Source organism: Saccopteryx bilineata, chromosome 9 (assembly GCF_036850765.1).
Source record: "Saccopteryx bilineata isolate mSacBil1 chromosome 9, mSacBil1_pri_phased_curated, whole genome shotgun sequence".
Lineage (NCBI taxonomy): Eukaryota > Metazoa > Chordata > Mammalia > Chiroptera > Emballonuridae > Saccopteryx > Saccopteryx bilineata.
In genome coordinates this window covers 45,972,734-45,998,645 of record NC_089498.1, presented here as the reverse complement: position 1 = coordinate 45,998,645, position 25,912 = coordinate 45,972,734, and the positions used below count along the sequence as shown (strand labels likewise).

Genomic DNA, 25,912 nt, shown 5'->3' with positions numbered 1-25,912 from the left:
CTGGGTCTGATGCTGATTGCCTGACAAGTTCTATTGACCATGGGGCGTGGTAATGGGGGTGGACAGCCTGAGCAGGTCACACAGCGCATGCTCTTTTCTTAGCTTCCTCTTGCACCGCCCTGACCCGATTTCGGCGCTTGGGCGGGGTTGGTAGTTCACTGCGCATGTGTGCTGGTAAGTTCCGCTGAGCTCCGGGCGATGTGTTGCTCACGGTCACGTGATAGAGAGCAGGTTGGGGGGGCGGTTTGTTGTGGTCGCCATTTTGCTGGTTGCATTACTGGGTAATCCGGGCCCTTACTCGCTGCGTCCGCCGGATACCTTTAGCCAGTGGGCTGGTCTGAGCTCGGGCTTCCCGGGCAATTTGAGTCCCCTTGCCCACGCTCTCAGGTAATGAAGTGGCTACGGTCGGGGCGCTCGCGTGAGGGTGGTAGTACGGGACCCACCCTGCCTATTATCCTCTTTCGCTGTGAGACTTAGGAGGCCAAGGGAGGAGAGGAGTGGGGTAGCAGCAGGTGGAGGTCGTGCCTGGCTATTCATAGTCGGATTCCTGGAAGGGGATGAGCCCGAGAGAGCTGTCCTGCGAGGAAGGCTGGGAGGGGGTACTGGGGCCCCACTCTGGCCCTTTGTTTGGGCTCTGCTCTGCCGGCCGCTTTGTCGTCGCCTAGCAACAACTGCCCTGGCCTGTGATTGGTTGAGCTCTTGGCCCAGCGACCAATGGTACAGTTGTTGCCATGGCAGGTGTGGACTGCCAAGTTCAGGCCTGCCAGCGGGTCGGGGTAACCCTCAAGGGTGGAGGGGTGGGACACCGGTGTCCCTCAGGGCGGGGCCGGCTGGGTGAGGGTTAACCTGCCCCTCCCCCCATCCACCTGCTTTTTCCCTTCCCCCGTGTGCCCCGAGCTGCCCCTGTCTCCTCTCCTTTCCCCCGCCCGCAGTGGCTGCTGTTGTCACCCACCGGGCCGCTTGTCCCGCTTGCCCTCCCCGCCTCGGGGCTTGCCGAGGCTGGCCGGGCCGGGACAGGCGGCCTTCTCCTCACCGCCGCCGCTGTCGCCATGCTGGCTGCTCGCCCACCCCACTGGGGGGCCCACCGCACCCCAGCCCCCCGTGGGCCCTGCGCCAGCCCTGACCCGGGTAGGGGGGTGGTAGCTGGGAGAGATGGTCCTGGTGTGTGGGAGGGCTCCCGGGAAAGAGGTGGTTTGGGGGAAGGGGAGTGACAAGGCTTGACATAGAAGAAAGTGACTGACAGAAGGGAAGGCCTGTGGGGAGAGAAGTTTGGTGTGGCCGATAGTGTGAGAAGGAAGAAGTCTGTGATATTTGGGGTATTTGGCTATGGGGGCCTTCTAGGAATTGGCACAGTTGTGGATTGACTCCAGTGGATAAGAAGTGACTAGAGAAAGGACCCTTGTAGGAATATTGAATTGGGAGGAGGAATGTTGAATTAGAAGGACGAACACTATAAATCGTAGGAAGAGACACCTCCCCTTTGCTCCCATCAAGAAGAATAGGCCTTGATTGGGAGGGGTACCTTGGCATAATGTGGGGCTATGGGGCAGAACTCAGATGTGGGATGCGGGAAATGTAATGTGGTATGGAAAAACGAGCTGGAGGGGTAGTACCTGATGTGGGAGGAAATGATATAGGAAAGAGGTCTTGGCATAATATGGGGAGGGTCCCCTGGGAAGGGTGTGCCCTGGCGGACTAAAATGCCATAGGGATAGGACCCTGTTATGTAGGGGTTCTCAGGTAACAGTGATCCGTAAGTCCTCAAGGACCCTGATATGATTTTAGACGCCTGTAGATGACTTTGCTATGGTTTGGTAGGGAACCAGAGGACTCGGTGTGGTTTTGGGAAGGGAGGGGGTCCTAGACTTCTGGATTGGGGGATCTGCTGGGAAGGGTAGATCTTGAAGAGGGACATTGCTGTGATGAGATGAGATCCTGATATTCATGCAAGACTGGGGGAGGGCAGAATCTTGTGTGAGGGGGCCCAGGGGAGGGACACAAGTGGGAATAGGAAGAAAAGAATGAACCCTTACTCCCTATATTGTCTGGTTTCTGTTTTCTTCTCTTCCTCTCCCCAATTATTGGTGTCTTTATATTCTTTCCTGTCTTGGCCCAAATTCCTGCTTAACGCCCAATCACTCCTTTTTGTATGTGTCTGTCCCTGCCACCGACCTCATTTATTTGGTAATCATTTGTTGAGGGATTGTGCTGTGCCTTCCTTCCCTACCACCCCACCGCTTCTGCCTGTGCCCTCTCTTCATTCCCACCTTTTGCTCTGTTGCACCCTTTTCCTCCACCCTCTGTGCCCTGCCTTTTCTCTGATGCCCACCTCTTTCATGCCTGGCACTGTCCCACACATCCCCTCCTTCCATGTTGTTCCCCTGCCTCCCACCTGCCTTTAGGTCTCAGCGGCGGTGGCAGCCGAGGTGCAGGATGCGAGAAGGCGCCCCCCGGCCGGGCTCCCGCTCCAGGCCTCGCTCCCCTGCGGCCCTCTGAGCCCACCATGGCCATCCCACCAGGCCATGGTCCCTTCTCTGGCTTCCCAGCGTCCCAGGAGCACACACAGGTACACATTCATCTGGCCCCTCACCTGCTTGGGGTAAGGGGAAGGCAGGACATAGAAGGGTCTTGGGGCCAAAAGATAGTGTGGTTGCCCAGCACAGTCTCCCAGGGGTGTGAAGGGCCCTGTGGGAGTTAAAGATAATAGAGGAGTTGCTGACAAAGTCAGGGTTTGGAGGGCCTGGGTTCAAATTCAGACATGACAGTAAAATTGCTTAGATTCTCCATGCTTCAGTTTTCTAGTCTGTAAAATGGAGCCAATACTTGATACCTACCTCCATAGGATTGTTATGATTAAACCAGTTAATGAAATGCATGTAAAATGCTGAGGACAGTGCTAGCATATAGTAAACAATAAATGTTCACTTAGAAAAGTCCAGAGTAAAAGACCTGGAATGAGTAAAATGTTGAGGAATGTTGAGCCTGAACAGTCTTGGAGCCAGCAGGGCCTCTAGGTATGGAATCAAGATCTCCAAGGGTAGATAGAAACTGTTAAAGGCTCTGAAATGTAGAGCTCGGAGTGGGAGGTCCAGGGTGCTGGATTCAGATACAGAACCTTGAGTGTGTTGGGGGGGTGAGCATTTGGAAGACCCCAAGGGTAAAGCAAGATGGGGATCCTCAAGATAAGACATTCAAATGGATGGTCTCAAGTGAAGGATTTAGAGCAGGAGTAGTCAGCCTTTTTATACCTACCGCCCACTTTTGTTTTTGTTTTTTGTTTTGTTTTGTTTTTGTATTTTTCTGAAGTTGGAAACGGGGAGGCAGTCAGACAGATTCCTGCATGCACCCAACCGGGATCCACCTGTCATGCCCACCAGGGGGCGATGCTCTGCCCATCTGGGGCATTGCCCTGTTGCAACCAGAGCCACTCTAGCCCCTGAGGCAGAGGCCAAAGAGCCATCCTCAGCACTCAGGGCCAACTTTGCTCCAATGGAGCCTTGGCTGCGGGAGGGGAAGAGAGAGACAGAGAGGAAGGAGAGGGGGAGGGGTGGAGAAGCAGATGGGCGCTTCTCCTGTGTGCCCTGGCCGGGAATCAAACACAGGACTCCTGCACGCCACGCCGACGCTCTACTACTGAGCTAACCGGCCAGGGCTTTAAATCTATCTTTTTATTTATACTTTGATTGCTCTGCTAACTGCCCACCATGAAAGCTGGAACGCCTACTGTGGGCAGTAGGGACCAGACTACCACTGGTTTAGAGGGGTAGAACCTAGGTTTTCTGTATGAGCTCCCATTGAGATTCATAAAGGAATAAAGGTGTGGGATGAAAGGTCAGGGGTAAATAAATAGTTCACCATGCGTTCATTCAGCCAATCTTTAACCCTAGTCTACTATGTGCCAGGCCCTGTTCCAGGCACTGAAGGTCAATAGCAAGAACAAGACAAAGACTCTGCCCCTGGGGACTTTCTCTTCTAGTGGGCTTGTCAGACAGTGACCACATAAATATGCGGGTGGTAATGATAAGCCAGCCACCCATTAGTTCTGTCCCTTGAGGTTAGAGGTCAAGGCCTGTCCTCAGTGCCCACCTCTCACCCCACCCAGCAGGTATTGCCTGATGTGCGGCTCTTGCCTCGGAGGCTTCCCTTGGCCTTCCGGGACCCAAACACGGCCCCACTGCGCAAGCTCTCTGTGGACCTCATCAAGACCTACAAGCACATCAATGAGGTAACCAGAGGGGTAGGGGACCCAGGCTGTGTGCTTAAGGGTCCTGGCTGCTGGCACAAGTCACTTATCAGTCCCCATCTCCTGGCTGGCCGGCTGGGCAGGTCTATTATGCGAAGAAGAAGCGGCGGGCCCAGCAGGCACCTCCTCAGGACTCAAGTACCAAGAAAGAGAAGAAGGTCCTAAACCACGGTTATGATGATGACAACCACGACTACATAGTGCGCAGTGGCGAGCGCTGGCTGGAGCGTTACGAGATTGACTCCCTCATTGGCAAAGGCTCCTTTGGCCAGGTGCGGGATACCCCACCCTCTCGTTCTGACCCAGAGGTTGGGGAACATGGGCACCCACTGATATTGATTGACATAATCACTGTTCAGTAGATTCAAGTTCTGTGCTGGGCCACTCACCTCAGTCCAGTCACTTGGTTTCCCTAGCCTCAGTTCCCTTTTCTGGAAAAATCTGCAATTAACAGGATTCTCCCTATGAGGTGGTTATTTCATATCCAGTGTTACACTAGTGCCTGACTGTTGGTGAGCACTCGGTTTTGAATTACTGTTAGTAATATTGACAGTGATATTGGTGAGCCTGCTTGGCTGGAGGAAAAACAGTAGTACCTGGCTCTTCCCCCCTCCCCCATTTCGCTCATTTTGTGACATACCCTGCCCCTGCAGGTGGTGAAAGCCTATGATCATCAGACCCAGGAGCTGGTGGCCATCAAAATCATCAAGAACAAAAAGGCCTTCCTGAACCAGGCCCAGATTGAGTTGCGGTTGCTGGAGCTGATGAACCAGCATGATACAGAGATGAAGTACTACATAGGTGAGCCTTGGGGCAGCAAAAGCTGTTTAGGGATGGATCACCTCTATAGGATGAGATTGGTGTCCTCAGGGTAGGATTTGGACTGTAATTCCCTGTCATCAGTTATTCTTCTGCCACTTGCATGATTTTTGTCTTGTTCACAAAATAATGCTGGTCAGAGTTTATTGGGTACTAAGGGTTAGTCTCTGCTATAAGCACTTTACATAAATTAGCCCAGGCCATAGAAGGGGCATAACTGCCCACAGCTTAGAGATGAAGAAATGAGGTATTCAGGTACTATCACACAGAGTTTGTATTCAGTAGAACTGTAATTTGACCAGGCAGTAGACTCCGGACTCCAGACCTTCACTTTTTAAAATTAATTAATTAATTAATTGCCTTTTTTTTTAAGTGAGAGGAGGGGAGATAGGCTCCCACATGTGCCCCAAACAGGATCCACCCTGCAATTCCCATCCAGGCTGTGCTAGCAACTGAGCTGTTTTTATTGCCTGAGGCAAAGGCTCCACAGAGCTATTCTAGCGCCCTGGGCCAATGCACTCAAACCAATTGAGCCATAGCTGTGGGTGGATAAGAGGGAGAGGGAGGAGGGAGGTAAGGAGAAGGGGAATGGTTAGAGAAGCAGATGGTCACTTCTATGTCCCCTGACCAGGAATCGAACCCAGGACTTCCATACACCAGTCAATGCTCTACCACTGAGCCATCTGGCCAGGGCCCAGACCTTTACTCTTAACATCTGTGCCAGTCTTCCCTCTTGCCTATACTGGTTCCTCTTAGAAAAAGCAAGAGGATTTGAAGAATATGTTTCTTTAAGTGTAAAACCTTTCAGTAAATAGAAAACGAGTATCTTTTGCCACAAAAAAATATAAAACTGAGACTAAAACAATGTTATAAGATTAGATGAGGCACTGTAAAATGGTGTTAAAGACTTGTCAGCACCAAATGGAAACTATCTTTGGTTTCATCTGACATTTTGAGACTTGAAAAGAATTTACTTTTGTTTAGTGAGAGAGAGAGGCAGGCAGAAAGGGAGAGAAATGAGAAGCATCAACTCATAGTTGCATCACTTTAGTTGTTCACTGATAGCTTCTCATTTGTGCTTTGACTAGGGGGCCCCAGCTGAGCTAGCGAACCCTTGCTCAAACCAGGGACCTTTGGTTTCAAGCCAGATAAGCAAGCCCATGCTCAAGCTTGCAACCTTGGAGTTTTAAACTGGAGTCCTCAGGGTCCCAGGTCAACGCTCTAGCCACTGTGCCACCACCTGGTTGGGAAAGAATTCACTTTTCTTAATCAAGAAAATTTGTCCCTTTTTTTACCCTGGCCAGTTGGCTCAGTGGTAGAGGTCAGTCTGGTATATGGATGTTCCGGGTTCAATTTCCGGTCAGGGCACACAGGAAAGTGCTCATCTGCTTCTCCATCCTTCTCTCTATCTCTCTCTTCCCCTCCCACAGCCAAGGCTGCACTGGAGCACGTTTGCCTGGGAACTGAGGATGGCACCATGGCCTCACCTCAGGCGCTAAAATAGCTTCAGTTGCAACGGGGCAATGGCCCAGATGGGCAGAGCATCGCCCCCTAGTGGGCTTGCCAGGTGGATCCTGCTCGGGCACATGCAGGAGTCTTTCTGCCTCCTTGCTTCTCACTTAAGAAATATACAAAAAAAAAGAAAAAAACATTGTTCTTTTTTGTGTGTGTGATTCAAGTTATAGACATTATAAAAACATCCTGACTAGCAGCTGGTACCTGTGGGCACACCACACTTTGGCCAGTGCTCAAGAAGCAGAGACACAGATCTGCTTCCAGCCTCTCTCCTTGGTTATTGTGTACTACTGGCCGTCTCTTGGTCCTGTTTCCTGTAGTGCACCTGAAGCGGCACTTCATGTTTCGGAACCACCTGTGCCTGGTGTTCGAGCTACTTTCCTACAACCTTTACGACCTCCTGCGCAATACGCACTTCCGTGGAGTCTCGCTGAACCTGACACGGAAGCTGGCACAGCAGCTCTGCACAGCGCTGCTCTTCCTGGCCACTCCCGAGCTTAGCATCATTCACTGTGACCTCAAGCCTGAGAACATCCTGCTCTGCAACCCCAAACGCAGTGCCATCAAGATAGTGGACTTTGGCAGCTCCTGCCAGCTTGGCCAGAGGGTACCTAGCCCGGCCCCAGGGGTGGAGCTAGTATGTGTGTGAGTGGCCAGGGTGGGGGCAGGGCCAGCCGGTGGCCAGAGATGAAGGGCTGCCTTAGGTTGGAATGGGGTTGTCCGGTGCATCCAGAAGTGGTTGATGCCTGAGGCCTAGTGCTTGGGATGGAGTGTGGACAGGTATGAAGGGTAGGGCCAATGGGTGAAGGTAGTAAAGGAGAGGGCCACAGGGTTTATATATACTGCCCAGTGGGAAAGGGAAGAGTGAAGTCTGGAGGCAGAGCCAGTTTTGAGGCTGCCAGACGTGAGCAGGAGAAATTGGGTGAGCTTTGAGCCTAGGTAGCACTTTACTAAGTTTTGTTTACCTTGTGCTCTTAAAGCTGGGGATGGATGGGGGGGGGGGTGCTTCAGCTTTGTGACTTCTGTAAGCAGTCATTTGAGATGATAATGGTGGTGGCATGAAAAGGGTCTGGATTGGGATGGTGGGAAGGGCCTGGGTTTGCAGACGCCAACTTCTGACTGGTGAGTAAGAGGGACCTGAAGTCAGGCCTAGGATAGAGATCAGGATCAACGTAGGTCAGCAGACTACTGAGGCTGATGAATAAAATAAATGAAGATAGTGGCTCCTATAAAGTTGGTACTATAACATCAGAGTTTGTAGCCACCCTCCGTAGTTTTGGGGACGGAAGGCTTGTCCTAGCTTTGGAGGTGTTAGTGGCACCAGTAGGAGAGGCTTGGACCTCTGACTATTGCCCTCTTTCCTCCCTCAGATTTACCAGTACATCCAGAGCCGCTTCTACCGGTCACCTGAGGTGCTTCTGGGCACACCCTATGACCTGGCCATTGACATGTGGTCCCTGGGCTGCATACTGGTGGAGATGCACACCGGAGAGCCCCTCTTTAGTGGCTCCAATGAGGTTTGCTCCTGAGGAGGGGGGTGTGCTGGAGTGGGTGAGGCCTGGCCGGCCTGATAATCCTGACTCTCCACATGCGTGCAGGTGGACCAGATGAACCGGATTGTGGAGGTGCTGGGCATCCCACCAGCCCCCATGCTAGACCAGGCACCCAAAGCTCGCAAGTACTTTGAGCGGCTGCCTGGGGGTGGCTGGACCCTACGAAGGACAAAGGAACTCAGGAAGGTGCGGCCCCAGCCCTTTGCCGCTCCTACTACCCTGTGGCCCCTCACTCTCTCACACTTGGGGTTCCCTCTCTCCCTGCTTCTTCTCCGTTGTGTCTTTCCCTTCCTTCAGTTCTCCCTTGTCTGTCTTTTCTTTCCTCCCCAATCCACCCTATCTCTTACCTGCCCCCCAGTTCTTCTTAGCTTCTCTTTTTCCACTTTCTCTCTTGTGCCTCTGTTTCCCCGTGTGTGTCTCCCTGCCCCTCCTGCCCACTGACGGCCACTCTCTTGCCCCCCCTCCCGCCCCCTCCCTGCCAGGATTACCAGGGCCCCGGGACACGGCGGCTGCAGGAGGTGCTGGGCGTGCAGACGGGCGGGCCCGGGGGCCGGCGGGCGGGGGAGCCGGGCCACAGCCCCGCCGACTACCTCCGCTTCCAGGACCTGGTGCTGCGCATGCTGGAATATGAGCCTGCCGCCCGCATCAGCCCGCTGGGGGCTCTGCAGCATGGCTTCTTCCGCCGCACGGCTGATGAGGCCACCAACACGGGCCCGGCAGGCAGCAGTGCCTCCACCTCGCCCGCACCCCTCGACACCTGTCCCTCCTCCAGCACCGCCAGCTCCATCTCCAGCTCTGGTGGGTGCCTAGTGCCCCAGAGGGTAGGACAGGGTTGGGGGCAGCTGTGGTTTGGCCTGATCTGGGGGTCCTTGCCATTGGGTCTTCAGCTTTGCAACTATATGATCCTGAATTCCAAAGCTTAGGGCAGGAAAGCTTCAGCTGGCCCTGACTTGATCTTTGAAACTGAGCTTGTGCTCAGACCTTTAACTGGTTCTTACTCCACCATCCAAAACTAAACTCTGTCCCCTAATCTCAATGTTGGGCCTGATTCTTCAAATGAATGCAGAACCCGAAGCCCAAACCTGGGCCTGCACCAGGAACCAGACTTAGCTACCTAAAAACCCAGCCACCACTTCTGCTCCCTTAAGGCCTCTTCTTTCTTCCCCTGGCACCTCCAGGAGGCTCCAGTGGCTCTTCCAGTGACAACCGGACCTACCGCTATAGCAACCGATATTGTGGGGGCCCCGGGCCCCCCATCACTGACTGTGAGATGAACAGCCCCCAGGTATTAGGGCCTTGGAGCCTTTGGAGTTGGGTGGCAGGGTATCAGAGACTCCAGGACCTGGGTCTCCATCACCCACTGTTCCTTTACTCCTTTAGGTCCCACCCTCCCAGCCGATGCGCCCCTGGGCAGGGGGTGATGTGCCCCACAAGACACGTCAGGCCCCTGTTTCTGTCTCATCACTGCCAGGGGCTGGGGTCCAGTTACCGCCCCAACCCCAATGCCTTGGCCGTCCTCCATCACCAACCTCACCACCACCCCCGGAGCTGATGGATGTGAGCCTAGTGGGCGGCCCACCAGACTGCTCCCCGCTCCACCCAGCGCCAGCCCCTCAGCACCCAGCTGCTTCAGCCCTCCGGACTCGGATGACAGGAGGTCGTCCACCCCTCCCACCCCCTGATGACCCTGCCACTCTGGGGCCTCGCTTGGGCCTCCGTGGTGTACCCCAGAGCACAGCAGCCAGCTCATGACCCTGCCCCTTCCCTGGGGCCCCTCCTGAAGCCATACCCCCCATTTGGGGGCCCTGGGCTCCCATCCTCATCTCTCCCCTTGACTGGAATAGCTGCTACCCAGCTGGGGTGGGTGAGGCCTGCACTGATTGGGGCCTGGGGCAGGGGGTCAAGGAGAGGGGTTTAGATGTATCCTTCCCACTAAGGACTGGACCCTTGGCTCCCTCTCTCCCCCTTGTTTTCTATTTATTGTACCAAAGACAATGGTGGTCCAGTGGGGGGAGACCCTCTCACCCCAGGGCCCTAGGAAGGGGTGGGGGCAGGTAGGGGGAGATGGCCTTGCTCCTCCTTGCTGTACCCCCCAGTAAAGAGCTTTCTCACATGCCCGCCTGAGCGTTTGCAGGGCCCTGGCTCCCTTTACCCGGCCCTCAGAGGCATGGTGCGGAATGGTGTTGGGATTGGGGGGGTGCTGAAAAAGCTTTGTCTTGTGGGATATGTCCATAGGGAAGTTATGGCTATTTGCTGCAGACGTGAGGCTGCTGCAGGTCTGGGGAAGGAATCCTAGACAGATCCTGGATAGGATCCTAGCCCACATTTGTGCTTTCCAGGCTAAATGAACCCTGAAAGGGTAAAAAGCCTACCCCTGTCCTGTTTCTGGGAAACAGTTTCTGCCTTAGTAAGCCAGGGTTTCTACAGAGTCTGTGCATTATTTCCTTTTGCCAGGCAAGCATCCAGTAGGTGCTGAATATGTGTAACAGGACTTACTGGTGCCATTTGGGGAATGGCAGGCAGACAAGGGGTACAGACTTTACCCCACCCCTCCACGTCTGGTCTCACCCTTTGGAACAATTGTGAGGACAAAGGTATTTTGAGATTCTCAGGCAAAAAAAATCTATACATTCCAGGGGACCCAGGTAAGTGGGTCTGTTTTCCCTGGCAGTTTGGAAACTTCTGTCTCCCAAATGGCTAATCAAGAGCCACCTTAGTCAAAGGGTATCGTCTTCCACCACTGGGGAGCAGCCCCTCCTGGGAAGTAGTTCTCTACTTAGCAGTTTTCCCACTTTTCGTCGGGGAACTACAAGACCAGAGTTCTTTTCGTTTATGTGTTTAGGGGTGGGATGTCAGTCAGCCAATCAGCAGTCAGACTGGTCCCGGATGTTTAAGGCGGGCTGTATAGGAAGGTATGAGCGTAATTGGGTGGATTTGGTCGTGCTATGCGCAGGTGTTAATTTCCTTTGAGACGTGCAGTAGGTGCGTGACGGCTTTTCGCGGAGAGCAAGCAGGTAAGACGTTCGTAGTTAGAGCAGGAGGGAGCTCTGAGGCCTGAAGCGGCCCCATCAGGAAGGCATCACTAGCCGCTGTGTCTGGCATAGCTCGCGGGAAAGCTCTAGTCGATAGGAAAGAGGGGCAGGGAAGGGCTCTGTATGTCCGGGTGTTCGCTAATGGTGGCAACGTTGAACGCGAGGGAACCCAAATGAACCACGGGTGTGCCAAACTTCTGGAGGAGGAAAGGGGAGCTGCCTGAGCTGAGGCCTGAATACGGAAGGGTGCTTGGTGGTGCAGTGAAAAGGTCCTGCGCGAAGGCAGCGATGAGAAACAGCCGGGTGAGCTGGTGTTGGTGATCTTATTGAAAGTACTATATGAAGAAGGTCGTGGAAGATTTTGTTGTTTCTTTTTGGGTCTTTGGACTTTGTCATGAGGGCAATGAAGAGCCACGGGAGGGTGTCTAGAAGGGAAAACCTAACTTGCTGCCCTCTGGCAGTAGATTTAAGGGAAATAGAGTTGGGTCTGAGAGCCCAGGGTCACGTCTCTGGCAGGATCCTAGGCATGAAACGTCGGGGATGAACCAGGGAAAGGGTCTTGGTTGGGAGGGGAGGAAGGGTGAGTATGGGAGAGATGTCCAGAGGGCGGAGCTGACAGGCTGTATATCTGTATTACAGACTGGAGAAGGGTGGGAAAGGAGTGTTTCCAGCATAAGACAATGGCTGGCATATTAAATTTTTAAAAAATGAATAGTCATAGGAGGACAGTACCATTATGATCTCCCTTTTGCAGATGAGGATACTGAGGACAGAGGAAGTTAAGTAACTTACCCAGGATCACATAGCTGGGAAGTAGCAGGCTCAGGATTTGTGTGTATGTGAATCATTGACTTAGGCAGGTGCAAGATGAGCTTCCTGTCATCATCAGGAGCCAAATCATGTGGGTTCTGTAAGGAATTTGGGATGGATAAGCATGGAAACATATCTCAACTTTCTGTTTCCATCCCAGAACTTCTCTGGTGACTGCTGACTGCCTATATGATATCTCCTCTTGGATATCTAATGATATCTGGAGAGTATCTTGGCCAAATTGAACTCCTGGTTTTTGTTTTTCTAAAATCTGTTTTCCCAGGTTCTCAGTAAATGCCACCTCCATCCATGTAGTTGCTTAGACCAGAAGCTTTGGAATTGTTCTTAAGTCCCCTCTTTGTCTTATTCCCTTGTCTGGTTCAGTTCTTACAAAGTATATTTAGAACCTGACCATTTCTTCCCACCTTCACTCTCATCGCCTGCCTAGATTATCATGGCGGTTTCCTCAGTGGTCTTTCTGCTCCCCACAGTCTTCCTCACACACAGCCAGAGGGACGCTGTGAATACCTGTGCCAGGTCACATTTCTCCCCTGCTCAGTACCGCACCTGTGCCTCCATCTCAGAGTAGATGCCAAAGTTTTCTTCATGACTTGCAAGGCCCTGCATGACCTCTCCATGTTACTACTCTGACATCACCTACTCCTCTCTCCTCGCTCACTCTGCTCCGGCCACACTGGCCTCAGAGCCTTTGTACTTGCTGTTCTCTTTACCTGGGACACTTCCCCAGATAGGACTCATCTTTACCTCCTTTAGATCTTTACTCAGATGTCACCTTCTTGAGATCTTTCCTGACCACTCTTCTAGAATTGTACCTCTAACATTCATATGTTAACTTACCTTGAACTTTTCCTTAGCATTAGTCATAGCAGTGCTCAACACACTATACAATTCATTTATCGTGCTTATTGTCTGCTCCCCCCCATACCCACCAGACCGTATACTTCATGACTGCAGGAGCCTTTTTGCTACTTCTTGCTTTATCTCCAACACTTAGAAGAGTTCTTGGCACATAGTTAGGATTCAGTAATTTGTTATTGAATGGGTGGGTGGGTGGATGATTTCACAGCACAGATCCGGATCCCAGCATCTTAGAGAGACTGTCAGTCCCCTTTCCACAGAACTTTAAGGGATTGCCTTAAATTTTTCTGAGGTCTCAGACATTCACCAAGCGTTTTCACCTTGCTTCAGCTTTGTGCTTAGCATTGCGAACACAGCAGAGAACAAAATAGTTTCCCTGCCCCCAAAGAGCTCGGTCTCAGAGGTGAGGGTTCAACTCATCACCTAAGGACACAAATATGAAATACAGAGAAAGGCAGAAAGTGCTAGAAGAGCACTTGACAGGAAATTTAATGACCCTAGGAAGTCAGGTTTAAGGTGATGAAGGGGTAGGCATTAGCTCCATTGTGTGTGTGTGTGTGTGTGTGTGTGTGTGTGTGTGTGTGTGTAACCTAGAGGCTGAGAAGGGAGCAAGAGTCAGACCATGTAGATCCTGTAAGGAGTGTGTGTCCTTACCCCATATGTAGTGGGAAGCTATAGAAGAATTTAAATAGTACTATAAGGAAGCATAGTCAGTTATGTATGTTAACAGATCCCTCAGCCTATTATGTGGGGAATAGACTATAGGGGATAAAGGGATTGAAGTAGAGAACAGTGATGAGGCTGTTATTATGAGATCAAAGTAGCTGCTTCTAATGAAAGCCATACATTCTTGGCTGTTTCCCCATCAGAAGTAAACTTCCTCCTCCTCTTGAATCTGGGCTGACCTGTGACCTGTTTTGACCATTAGAATGCAGTGGAAGTAAGTCTGGGTTGGTTGGGGTGAGGGGGCTGGGACTTAAGAAAGCTTCTGCTTTCACTTTCTTGGAGCCCTGGGCTGCTGTATCCAGCTACCCTGCTGGAGAGAGATGTGGAAAGAGGCCCAGCCAGCTCCTAGCTGTTCCACTGCTTTAGCTGTTGTGTAAGACATGAGTAATGCCATCTACCCTAGCTACCAGCTGACACCATGTGGACTAGAGGTGAGCCATCCTGACTCACCTCACCCTCTGAGCCTTGCTAAAATTACAGAATCAATCATGAGCAAATAAATGGTTGCTATTTTAAGCCACTGTGTTTTGGGATGATTTGTTACCCAGCAAGAGCTAACTGAAACAAGCTAATATTTTTTTTTGAGGTCTTACCATTTTTATGTATTAGCTCATTTAATCCTCACAGTTATCCTGTGTGGTAATATTATTATTCCAATTATACAATGAAGAAACAAGGGCACAGAGGAGATAATGAAGCTGTAGCAAGATAGCTGGCACAGAGTAAGCGCTGAGTGTAGGATAGCTGTTATTATTAGCATAATGTTATCAGCATTAAAACTTCCATAATTGTTAAAGCAGTGTAAGATGAATAAAATTATTATTTACTCATTTGTGGTATGATTTTTAGATAAGATACTTTACCTCTCTGAGGCTCCCATTTCTTCACAGTAAAATGGAGGTTGTGCTCGCTTCGGCAGCACATATACTAAAATTGGAACGATACAGAGAAGATTAGCATGGCCCCTGCGCAAGGATGATACGCAAATTCGTGAAGCGTTCCATATTTTTTAATTGAACGACAAGATAACCTGGACTTGTTATCTTTGAATATATGTATCCTGATTTATTGATGTCACCCCATTAAAAAAATAAAATTATAAAAAAAAAAATGGAGGTTAAAATAGTCTCACAGGGTTATTGTGAAGAGCACGATGTCTATACAGTTGGTCTTTGAACAACACGGGTTTGAACTGTGCAGGTGCACTGATAGATTTTTTTTCTCAATTGACTTGCACATTTCAAACCTGAGTTGTTCAAAGGTTGACTCTGGTTGGGAATCCATGTATGCAGAGGATCAACTGTAGTTATACTCAGATTTTCAACTGTGAGTGAACCCCTCCACATTGTTCAGGGTGACCTGTATCTAATGTATGGCAGGGATGATATATTGTATATAATTACTCAGGCATGCAGGGCTTGATGGACCATGGAAAAAGGGCTTGGTTTTATTGTCGGAGAGATGGGAAGAAAACAGCATTCTAGGCTGAAGAGTGATGTGGTGTAACGTTAATAGGATTCCTCTCGCTGCCGTGTGGACATCAGGATGGAAGCAGGACTCTAGTGAGGAGGCTACTGCACTGACCCAATCAGAGACAGTGGTGGCTTGGCCTGAGTATAGTAGTAGAGGTGGGGAGATGTGGTTGGATTTTGGTTATGATTTAAAGGAAGAGTGGGCAGGATTTGGGGTATTAAGTGTGGGGTGAGAAAGAAGTCAACAACTCCAAGAGTCAGGGTTTCAGCCTGAGCAGGGGAAGGAGTGAGTGCCGGAAACTGTCTGGGGAAGATTGAGAGGTTGTGGGCGCAGGTACCTTAACCATCCCAGTTGACTTGCTGAGCAAGCAGAGGGTATAGGAGTCTGGCATTCAAGGGTGATATCAGGGCTAGAGATATGAATTGGGTCATTGGGATTTCTGTGGTTTGAAGGCCCAGGATGAGATCACAAAAGCGGAGAGTACTGATGGAAACTAGGTATGGGAGTTTGAGCAGGCAGGCCTTGAGGAGGTTGCTGCCATAATCTAGGTAAGAAATGATGGTGACCTGAACGAGGTCAGGGACAGTAGTGAGTAGTCATATGGATACACTTTGAAGGCAAAACTGACAATAGATTGGTTGTGGGTCATGACGGAAAGAAATGGACAGGGGCTCATGAGAACAGGATAGTCAGAACATGGAGCAGTAACTCTGCTTTCCTCTTTTCCCTGGCCCTGTGGTCTCACCTCTTTGCATCTGCTGCTTCCTCTGCAGGCAGCTGAGCTGGCCTTAGGTCACTCATGCCCCAGCACTATGCAGCCTTCCAGTGCGGTGCCCCACAGATCCTCTGTCCCTGTTCCAAATTGCCCAGACAGGAATCAGATTGCTGGGGTTGGGTAACGAGCGCTGCTTAACCTGCTGTAGCTCAGGGGTTTCTGCAGAGGTGACTGTCTACTGGAAAGGACTGGGCACCTCCAACAGTCATGCAGTGTTTCTGAGGGTATTTGAGGGCAGGACTGTGTGTGGATGTGGGGTGTGGAAAATTGGCAAGTGAGTGGAACAGACCATTTATGTAGTCTCAAATGTGTCCTGGTTTGGGTGAATGGGTTAGGGGAGATGAGGAAGGTGGGCTGTGGCAGGCTCTGGGTTCAGAGGGGTAAAAGCCAGGATGGGAGAAGTGGTGGGGATCCTGCACGGCTTCTGCCTGCAATGTATGTTCTCCAAGTTGTCAGGAAGACAGACACTGCACTCCTCACCTGAGAGAGACGCAGCACTGACTCAGCCTCCACCCTGCCCTTCCAGAGCACGCATCCCATGGGGGGGACACCTCCTCACCAGAAGGGGTCAGGGCAGGGATTGCAGGAGCACGGGGCTTTGGGAACCCAGGGGAAGCACTTAACCTAGTCTACTTGTAGCCAAGTCAGTGATATTTAAATAACTTTTCAAATTTAATAATTTTAGATTTACAGAAAGGTTGCAAAGATAGTATAAGAGACTTTCCATATGCCCTACACCTAGCTTCCCCTAAAATTAACATCTTTATATTTTTCAAAAGTAAGAAATTAATGTGGATTAATTTTCTAACTAAATTCCAGGCTTTATTCATATCCTACCCATTTTCCACTAATGTTCTTTTTCTGTTCTAGGATCCAATCTAGGATACCATACTGCATTTATTCATCCTCTCTTTGGTCTCCTCCAATCTGTGACAGTTTCTCTATCTTTCCTTGTTTTTCATGAACTTGACAGTTTTGAGGCAAAGTGGTCAGGTATTTTGTAGAATGCCTCTCAGTGTGGGCTTGCCTAATATTTTTCTTATGCTTAGATGGAGGATTATAGGTTTGGGAAAGAATACCACTCAGGTGATATTAACCTGGGTCACTACATTAAGATGGTGCCTACCAGGTTCCTCAACTGGAATGTTACTGTTTTCCCCTTTCCCTACTCTTTTTGTTAGAGCAAGTCACGAAACCCAGCCCACACAGGGAGGAGAATTAAGCTCCAGTTCCTGTAGGGAAAAAATGTCAAAGAATTTGTCTTCTATGTTAAAATCACTACAGGAATTTAAAAATATGGGAAGGTACTTTGACGCTATGCAAATGTCCTGTTTCTCCTCAAAGTCCCACCTACAAATTTTAGCATTTACTGTGGGTCTTGCCCATGACAATTATTATTGTGGTGTTCTAGTGTTGATTTTCTACTTCTTTATTTCTTCTACGTTTATTATTTGGAGTTCTCCTGTAGGAAGATTTGTCTCTTTTACCCCATTTGTTTTGTTTCTTAAATCATTCATTTATATCAGTATGGACTCATGGATATTTATTTCTTTAGGTATAATCCAGTACTATTGTAATTAATATTTTTCATTCCAATTATTCCCGTTTTGGCCATAATGGCTTTTTCAGGTTGGCTCTGGTGTTCTTCATTTCTTTTTATTATTTTTTTTATTATTATTTTGTGAGAGAGAGAGGGACAGACAAAAAGAGAAGGAGATGAGAAGCATCAACTTGTAGTTGCAGCACTTTTAGATGCTCATTGAATGCTTCTCATATGTGCCTTGACCAGGAGTTTCCGGCTGAGCCAGTGACCCCTTGCTCAAGCCAGAAACCTTTGGGCTTAGGCCAGCGACCATGGGGTCATGTCTATGACCCCACACTCAAGCCAGACGAGCCCGTGCTCAAGCCGGCAACCTTGGGGTTTTGAACCTGGGTCCTCAGGGTCTCAGGTCAATGCTTTATCCACTGCACCACCACTAATCAGACTATTATTTATTTTCTTGAGCACCATTTTACTCTCTGGTATTGTAAGATGCTCCAGGCTTATTTGCATTTTCCCTGCCCCAGCCCTGGAATCAGCCATTTCTCCAGGGAACTTGGGTTTCTTTAATTGGAGACAGGTGTTAGAAACCAAGTCCTGGGCACTGAGTATGGTCATTGTTACTGGGGTGTCACTGTTTGTAGTCTCTCTCAGTTGATAGAACTAGGAAGTGTGTGTGTGTGTGTACAAACCTAGGTATACGCACATATATGTATTTCTGTGTGTGTATGTATATAGATACAGATATCTGTGTATAAACATGAGTCCATACTGATATTTCTGATTCTAATCCAGCCTCAGAAGGATTATTCTCACAAATCCTTTCTTTGTAACCTCTTTCTCTGACAATGAGAGACCTGACACAGGGGGCACTATTTAGGGATCATTTCATTGACCATTTTGGCAAAAATTAGCAGTGTTGGCCATTCCTTTTACAAAAAACTCTCCCTTTGGCTTCTCTGATGCTTTCCTGATTTTTCTCCTGTGTCTTGCTTCTTTGCAAGAATTTCCTGTTTTCACTGATCCTTTAAATGTGGGGGAGTACTTCTAACTCCTACCTCTGGGCAATCTTATCCCCTTATAGTTTGTTTGCAGTCTCTGTGCTGCTGATGCCCATTCTGCACTAGGCCCCTGCCTCTTCCCTGGTCCCCAGTAGTAGGGGTCTTGAGGCCTCATGAAGGCCAACACTGCCCTTCCCCCCAGCCCTGGGTGATACCTGCATCCCTAACACATACTGTGTCCCAACTTGCAAACCTACTCGTCCTCTCAGAGACAGATCTCAGGGGTTACCTCAGGCTCTCAGAGAGTACTGGCCTTCATTTTTGATGCCTTCTTCCCTATTCCCACCCCCAGCCCAACCCATCAACCTCCACAGCTTGTCCACTAGGTCTCCCATCTGCCCCCTTCTTGCCTTCACAGGCCTACCTTGGCCCAGCCCTTTCTTCTTCCACCCTGTCTCTGTCTGCCTCCCGGGCCCTGGCTTTCCATCTCTCCCTTTAGCCCACACCCACTTGCCAGTGAGGGATTTTTGTGAAACAAATCTGATCATGTCCTCCTGATTGAAAGCTTTCCATGTTTCTTCAGTGTTCTTAAGGTCCTAACTCCTTCTACTACTGAAGGCTCAGTATGATCTGGCCTGTCTACCCGACTGCCTCCCCTTCAGACACACGGAACTTCTTTTGTTTCATTGAATGTGACCCGTGTGCTCACCTGGGCCTCTAGGTAGATTTTCACCAGGCCCCAACAGTCTTCAGCCCAGACACTCCTGCTCAATCCATGTCCCACCCACTTCCCATTCATATTATTTTGAAACAGTCCCAGACATCATCATCTGTAAGGATGATGAATATAGTGTAACCAGTGGTTATTGTGAGTGTCGAAAGTTGTTGGATGGGAGCTTTACTTTAAAATAATTTTCACAATGAACATGTTTTCATTGAATACTATAACGACACCAATAGCTGTTGTGGAAGAAAAATTTTTATAAAGTCACATTGTGTTTGAATTTAAGAGAAAAACACTTTTAGGAATCATTTTATTACTTTAAAATTCTACAGCAGCCAGAAGAGCATGAAGGCATATTTCTCTGTACACTGAGAAAGGACCAGAATGTAGAAGTGTTAGAATATACCTTTAGCAGTGCTTATACGCTTTCTTTTGATCACATCAACTAAGGGAATTTTCATGAATTTTCACAATTAACATTATACATGTGACTTGTGTGTTTGTCTAAATGGTATCTTATAAGCATCTGGAACAAGAAATTATATAAAAGGATTTTGTATGTATAGAGGATGGTCACTAAAGTATATTGGTGTTAAGAGAATACTTTCTTCGACTATATCAGTGACTACTGAGACGGTGAATTTGTTGTAAAGGACTGAATTTACTCAGACATTTTGGTGTTTTAAATCAGGCTAGCATGTGCTTGAATGATAATCACCAACATTTACCTGGCGCCTTCTTCATGCCAGGCCTGTTCTCAGCCCTTCCCATGGATTAATTCAGTCATCCTCACACCAGCCTTAGGAGGCAGTGACTGTTCTTATCCCAGAGTTTCAGTGAGAGGCATTCTGAGTGTAAATCAAGTGCTTCAGGTTCCATAGCTAGTAAGTAAGTAGCAGCACTCGGACTGGAACCCAAGAGTCCTGGTTGGTTCCATTGTCTGTGCCTTTAGCCGCCTTCCTCCTGGATTCCATTTATAAAGATGGTCACATTTCTGATACTGTAGATTCTTCAGAACAGCTTACTTCTCCAGCTGCTAAAAATCTTTTTTCACATCCTCAATTATTTGTAAACTTTTTTTAAGGGAAAATTTCAAACCTGCACAAAAGCAGAGAGAAAGGTTTAATGAAGGCCTGTGTCCCCATCACCCAGCTTTGACAGTTACTAGTATATGGTCATTCTTGTTCTATCCACATCCTGCACATTTTTTCCCCTGCTCAATTATTTTAATACAATTCATATATGCTTTATTAAAAGACATTGTCTTTAAAAAACAAGGGAACCTACAATTCCTTGCTCCCAGTTTTTTCCCTGCTGACAAATTCACCACCTTCCTGGTTTTCTGTTCCGTCCCCTCATTTTCCAAATGCAGGCAGATCTGTGTGTGGTGTGTGTGATACTATCACCTGGCTCTGTCCCTGGCTAGTTTCCTGGAACCCTATCCTCCAGACGTTTATCCGTGCTCTGAAGCCAGAAAATGATCCTTCCTAGTGACCATGAGCAGGCTGGTGTTGCTTGGCAGGGTCCTCCCCTGCAGTGGGACATTTAATCTGCTCATGGCTTTTTGCCTTGATCATATTCTCTTCCCATATTTGGGTTATGTTCTGGATGTCCCTTCCACTCAAAACCAGGACAGGCCACCTATAACACTCCTCCTGCACTTCACATTATTTTTATCATGGTCAGAATGAAACAGAGATTTGGGTACTTACCTATGAATTGTCTGGGAGCTCCATGAGAGCAGGTATCAGGTCTGTCTTCATCCTTCCTGTGTCCCCAGCATTACCCAGTGCAGGGCCTGGCACCCAGTAGGTAGAGGCTCACAGCAGTGATGAATGAATGAATGATTGCTAAGGTCAGTAGCCAGGTGTTTGTCATGAGGGCAGTAGGAAGCCACAGAAGTGTTTTAAGCAGAATGGACCCATTTTTTTCAGACTAATGTTCATATAAATTTCCTGGAATCTTGTTAAAATGCAGATGCTGAGTCGGTCTGGGGGGGGGCCTGAGATTCTGCATTTCTAATAACTGTCCAAGTGATGTCAGTGTATTGAATAGCAAGGGTGCTGTTGTGCTGTTCAGTACAGTAGCCACCAAGCACACATGGCTGTTGAGCACTTGAAATGTGGCTAGTGTGAATTGAGATGTACTTTAGGGATGACATACCCATAAGATTTCAGAGACTACTATAAAAAAAGAATGTAAAATATCTCAATTTTTATATTGATAACATGTTAATATGGTAATATTTTGGATATATTGATTTAAATAAAATATATTATTAAAATTAGCCTTTTTTTTAATGTGGTTACCAGAAAATTCAAAAAATTACATTTAGGACTCTCCTTATGTTTCTGTTGGATCGTGCTGATCTAGAACACTCCAGACTCCATCTCACCTCTAAGCATTTGTACGTGCCTTTTCTTCTCTTTGGAGTAGCCCTCTTTCTCTCAACTTCCTCAGCACAAATAATTTCATACATCTTTCAGGTCTCAAGATGTCTTAGCCGCCAGGAAGTCCTCCTTGATCTCCCAGGGTGGGTCAAGGGAATGTCCTGGGCTTCCAACAGGTTTTTGATTTCCCCCACCTCAGCCCTAACCATCTGTGATATTAGCATCTATATGTCTGTCTCCCTCTTTAGACAGATAAATCTATGAGGATGGGGACAGAGTCTGTTCTGGTCATCACTTTATTTCTAGAACTTGGCACAGAGTCAGTATTTGTTAACCGAATTAAGAAATAACAAGGAAGATGGGGGTCACGCAGATTTTACAGCTCTTGACCTGGACTGTGAAGCCAGATTCACCTCTAGTCCTGTTTGGATGTGCCCTGACACCATTGCAGCATTTGGAACTGTGCTGTTTTACTGGATGTGCAGTAGACATACTATGGGTCTTAACAGCCTCTGCGTAGAATTACTCTTCTGACTCCATCCCTGAACCACCCTGGAGCTCATCTCTTGGGATTTGTCCTCTGCCAATGGCACATTTATGAATGGAGACTTTTCTTTGTTAATTTATATCAGCAGTTGTTAGTCCAACGTAGATTTTGATATTTTTTTTACACTCAAATTTCCCTTATCCTTTTTTTTTTTTTTTTTTTTTTTTTTTTTTTTTTGCATAGGAACATTACTTTCAAAAGACAGTCATTAAGAAATAGTCTGCTGGGTCCTGGCCAGTTGGCTTAGTGGTAGAGCATCAGTCTAGCATGTGGAAGTCCCAGGTTCAATCCCCAGTCAGGGCACACAGGAGAGCGCCAACCATCTGCTTCTCCACCCCTCTTCCTTCCTTCCTTTCTCTCTCTCTCTCTCTCTCTCTCTCTCTCTCTCTCTCTCTCTCTCTCTCTCTCTCTCGCCTCACTTCCCACAGCCATGACTCAGTTGTCTCTAGTGAGTTGGCCTCGGGCACTGAGGATGGCTCCATGGCCTCTGCCTCAGGCGCTAAAAAATGGCTCCCGTTGCAACAGAGCAGTGGTCCCAATGGGCAGACCATTGCCTGCTAGTGGGCTTGTGGGTAGATCCCGGTTGGGGCGCATGCTGGAGAGTCTGTCTCTGCCTCCCCTCCCTTCACTAAAATAAAAACAGAGAGAGAAGTAGTCTACTGGTCTTTTCCTTTGAGATTCTTCTATTGCTTCAGTAGTTTTATAATTAATTTGACATGAAAAGATGCTCCACCTCATAAGTAATCAGAGAGAGACAAGTTAAGACTGCACTGAGATCAGCTTCCTGTCATTCCAGCTTGCTTGTTACTGCTAGTCTCTGCTTCCAGCAGGACCATGGCCTCTGTTCCCACACTCTACATCCATCACATCCCTCCTTTATTTCACTCTCACCCCACCCACTACCCCTATCCAGCATAGATTCATAATTACAGTCACTCTCTAAATTCCCTTTCTGTATCTTTGGTCCCACCCCTCTGATGAAAAACCAGCTCTTAATTACATAAACTTCAAAAGAGCATAAAAGGCCACACTGAGATTCTATTTTACACCCTCAAATTGACAAAAGATAACTATAGGTGAGGCTAGGGATTAGCAAGACATCTCATACACTACTGGTGGGCATGCAAACTAGCACAACTCTCTGGAGAATAGTTGGGTGTTATTTTGAAAATTTCAGGCATTTTGAAGATTCATGTCTCTTATACTCAGCATCCTCATTCCTGGATGCTTGAGGAGAAATGAGCATGTCCACCAGGTGGAAGGGCCAAGAAAGTTTGTAATGAGCACTGTGTGATAGGAAAAAAAACACCACCACCAGACGTCTGTTAAAAGAAGAATGGATAAATAGTATATTCTCAGCAGTGAAAGGAAGGAACTATAGATGCTCAGGAAAAATAATGTTGAATGAATAGAGAAAAATTCAGAAGACTCCATATAGGATGATACTCTTTATAAGCTCAAAACAAAGCAAGCACAGCCCTGGCCAGTTGGCTCACTGGCCAGGGCACACAGGAGAAGTGCCCATCTGCTTCTCCACCCTCGCCCTCCTTTCTCTCTCTTTCTCTCTCTCTCTCTCTCTCTCTCTCTCTCTCTCTTCCCCTCCCACAGCCAAGGCTCCATTGGAGCAAAAGTTGGCTCAGGCGCTGAGGTTTCTTCCTCAGATGCTACAATGGCTCCAGTTGCAATGGAGCAACGCCCCAGCTGGGCAGATCATCGCCCCCTGGTGGGTATGCTGCGTGGATCTCAGTTGGGCGTATGCAAGAGTCTGTCACTCTGCCTCCTGGCTTCTCACTTCAGAAAAACAAAAAATAAAAAAATAAAAAAACCAAAGCAACCACAAGGAAACGTTGTTTAGGCATACAAAAATATGTGATAAAACTATACCTTAAAATAGCAAGATATGAGGTAACCTTTTGGGATTTTGTTTAAAATGGGTATATTTTATTTCATGTAAATTATGAGCTGAACTAAAAATAAAAAGGTAGAGAGGGCCCTGGCCAGTTGGCTCAGTGGTAGAGTGTCGGCCCGATGTGTGGAAGTCCCGGGTTTGGTTCCTGGCTAGGGCACACAGGAGAAGAGCCCATCTGCCCTTCCCCCTCTCCTTTCTCTCTGTCTCTCTCTTCCCCTCCCACAGCCAAGGCTCCACTGAAAAGCAAAGTTGACCGGGTGCTGAAGATGGCTCCATGGCCTCCACCTCAGGTGCAAGAATGGCTCCGGTTGCAATGGAACAACACCCCAGATGGACAGAGCATCGCCCCCTAGTGGGCTTGCTGGGTAGATCTTGGTCAGGCGCATATGGGAGTCTCTCTGTCTCCCTGCTTCTCACTTCAGAAAAATAAAAAAAAATTTTAAAAGAGATGGTCCAGAACGAACGTTCTGCCTCAGGATATGCTGTGTGAGGAGGTGATGCTGGGGCAGGAGCCGCCATCTGGTGACTCAGCTGTCATGCTGAGGGTGGCAGGGCAGAAAAGGAAAAGGGCCTGAGTTGCTGATAATGTCACTGAGCCACCTGAAGGACTTTGCATTCTTTGGTATACCTCAAACCCCTAGCACTGTGCCTGACAATTAGGTAGCACTCAATATGGTATATGTATTTTAAGGGAAAAAAAATTTATTTTTTTTTTGTATTTTTCTGAAGCTGGAAACGGGGAGAGACAGACAGACTCCCGCATGCGCCCGACCGCGATCCACCCGGCACGCCCACCAGGGGCGATGCTCTGCCCACCAGGGGGTGATGCTCTGCCCCTCCGGGGCGTCGCTCTGTTGTGACTAGAGCCACTCTAGCGCCTGGGGCAGAGCCCAAGGAGCCATCCCCAGCGCCTGTGCCATCTTTGCTCCAGTGGAGCCTCGGCTGCGGGAGGGGAAGAGAGAGACAGAGAGGAAGGAGAGGGGGAGGGGTGGAGAAGCAGATGGGTGCTTCTTCTGTGTGCCCTGGCCGGGAATCGAACCCGGGACTTCCGCACACCAGGCTGACGCTCTACCATTGAGCCAACTGGCCAGGGCCTTAAGAAAATTTTTATTGAAATATATAGTTTAAAACTTTTTCTACGTTTAAATATAACAATCCTGAAATATCCTATCCCTGGATTTCTTGCTGTGCGAAATAATGCATTTCCTTTTGATTCAAGCCCTTTTGGCTTGAGTCCTCTTATCTGCCGCCAAACACATCTTAATTGGTGATCCACATGGTGAGTAACCACTAACATTTTAGCGGGTATACTTATCTGTCAGGACCTTTGAATCTTCACAACAACTCTTCACAACAACCCTATGAGGTTGGTGTCAGATCCTCCATTTGACTGAGTGGGCCCCAAAAGAGACTACGGAGCCTCGCACTTCATCTTGCCATCCATTGGACGCCTCCTGGGTTGAGACACACTTCTTCTTTTTGTTTTGTTTTGTTTTGTTTATATATATATAGAGAGAGAGAGAAACGAACAGACAGAAACAGACAGGAAGGGAGATGAGAAGCATCGACTCATAGTTGCAGCACCTTCGTTGTTCATTGATTGCTTTCTCATATGTGCCTGGATGAGGTGGAGGGCTCTAGCTGAGCCAGTGTCCTCTTGCTCAAACCAGTGACCTTGGGCTCAAGCCAGCAACTATACGGACATGTCCATGATCCCATGCTCAAGCGGCAACCTTGGGGTTTGGAACTGGGTTCTCAGCATCCCAGGCCGATGCGCTATCCACTGCACCACCGCCTGATCAGGCAAGGCACACTTTTGTGTCAACCCATCACCTTCAAGAAATTCCAACACTGCAGTCACATGTAAGATCAGGAGGAAAGTTTCCTATATGCACCTTAAGCCACTGGAGGCATCCCATGGTTGCATTCATTTATCTACAGTTACATGACAAACCACGGCAAATCTTAGTAGCTTA

At 48.6% G+C, this 25,912-nt stretch overlaps 1 protein-coding gene and 1 non-coding gene across 9 annotated transcripts; both read left to right on the top strand.

Annotated features, from left to right (window-relative positions):
• The first annotated feature begins 220 nt into the window (after positions 1-220).
• DYRK1B (dual specificity tyrosine phosphorylation regulated kinase 1B) lies at positions 221-24,335 on the top strand. Of its 8 annotated transcripts, none has more exons than XM_066243751.1 (13): positions 794-1,128; positions 2,403-2,566; positions 4,103-4,225; positions 4,327-4,515; positions 4,897-5,044; positions 6,898-7,184; positions 7,948-8,094; positions 8,176-8,316; positions 8,613-8,648; positions 8,733-8,928; positions 9,309-9,415; positions 9,511-14,477; positions 14,694-16,469. In XM_066243751.1, the coding sequence occupies exons 1-12, from the start codon at positions 1,050-1,052 to the stop codon at positions 9,880-9,882; spliced, it is 1,989 nt and encodes a 662-aa protein (XP_066099848.1). In that variant the 5' UTR covers positions 794-1,049; the 3' UTR covers positions 9,883-14,477; positions 14,694-16,469. The 8 variants fall into 8 exon arrangements, with proteins under 8 accessions (XP_066099852.1, XP_066099848.1, XP_066099846.1 ...); XM_066243752.1 differs by having other exon boundaries at positions 797-1,128; positions 4,106-4,225; XM_066243755.1 differs by lacking the exon at positions 794-1,128 and adding an exon at positions 221-387 and having other exon boundaries at positions 8,613-8,928.
• Positions 14,481-14,587, top strand: LOC136313737 (U6 spliceosomal RNA). The gene has a single exon (XR_010727183.1). It is a non-coding gene; the product is annotated as a U6 spliceosomal RNA (small nuclear RNA).
• Positions 24,336-25,912: the final 1,577 nt, after the last annotated feature.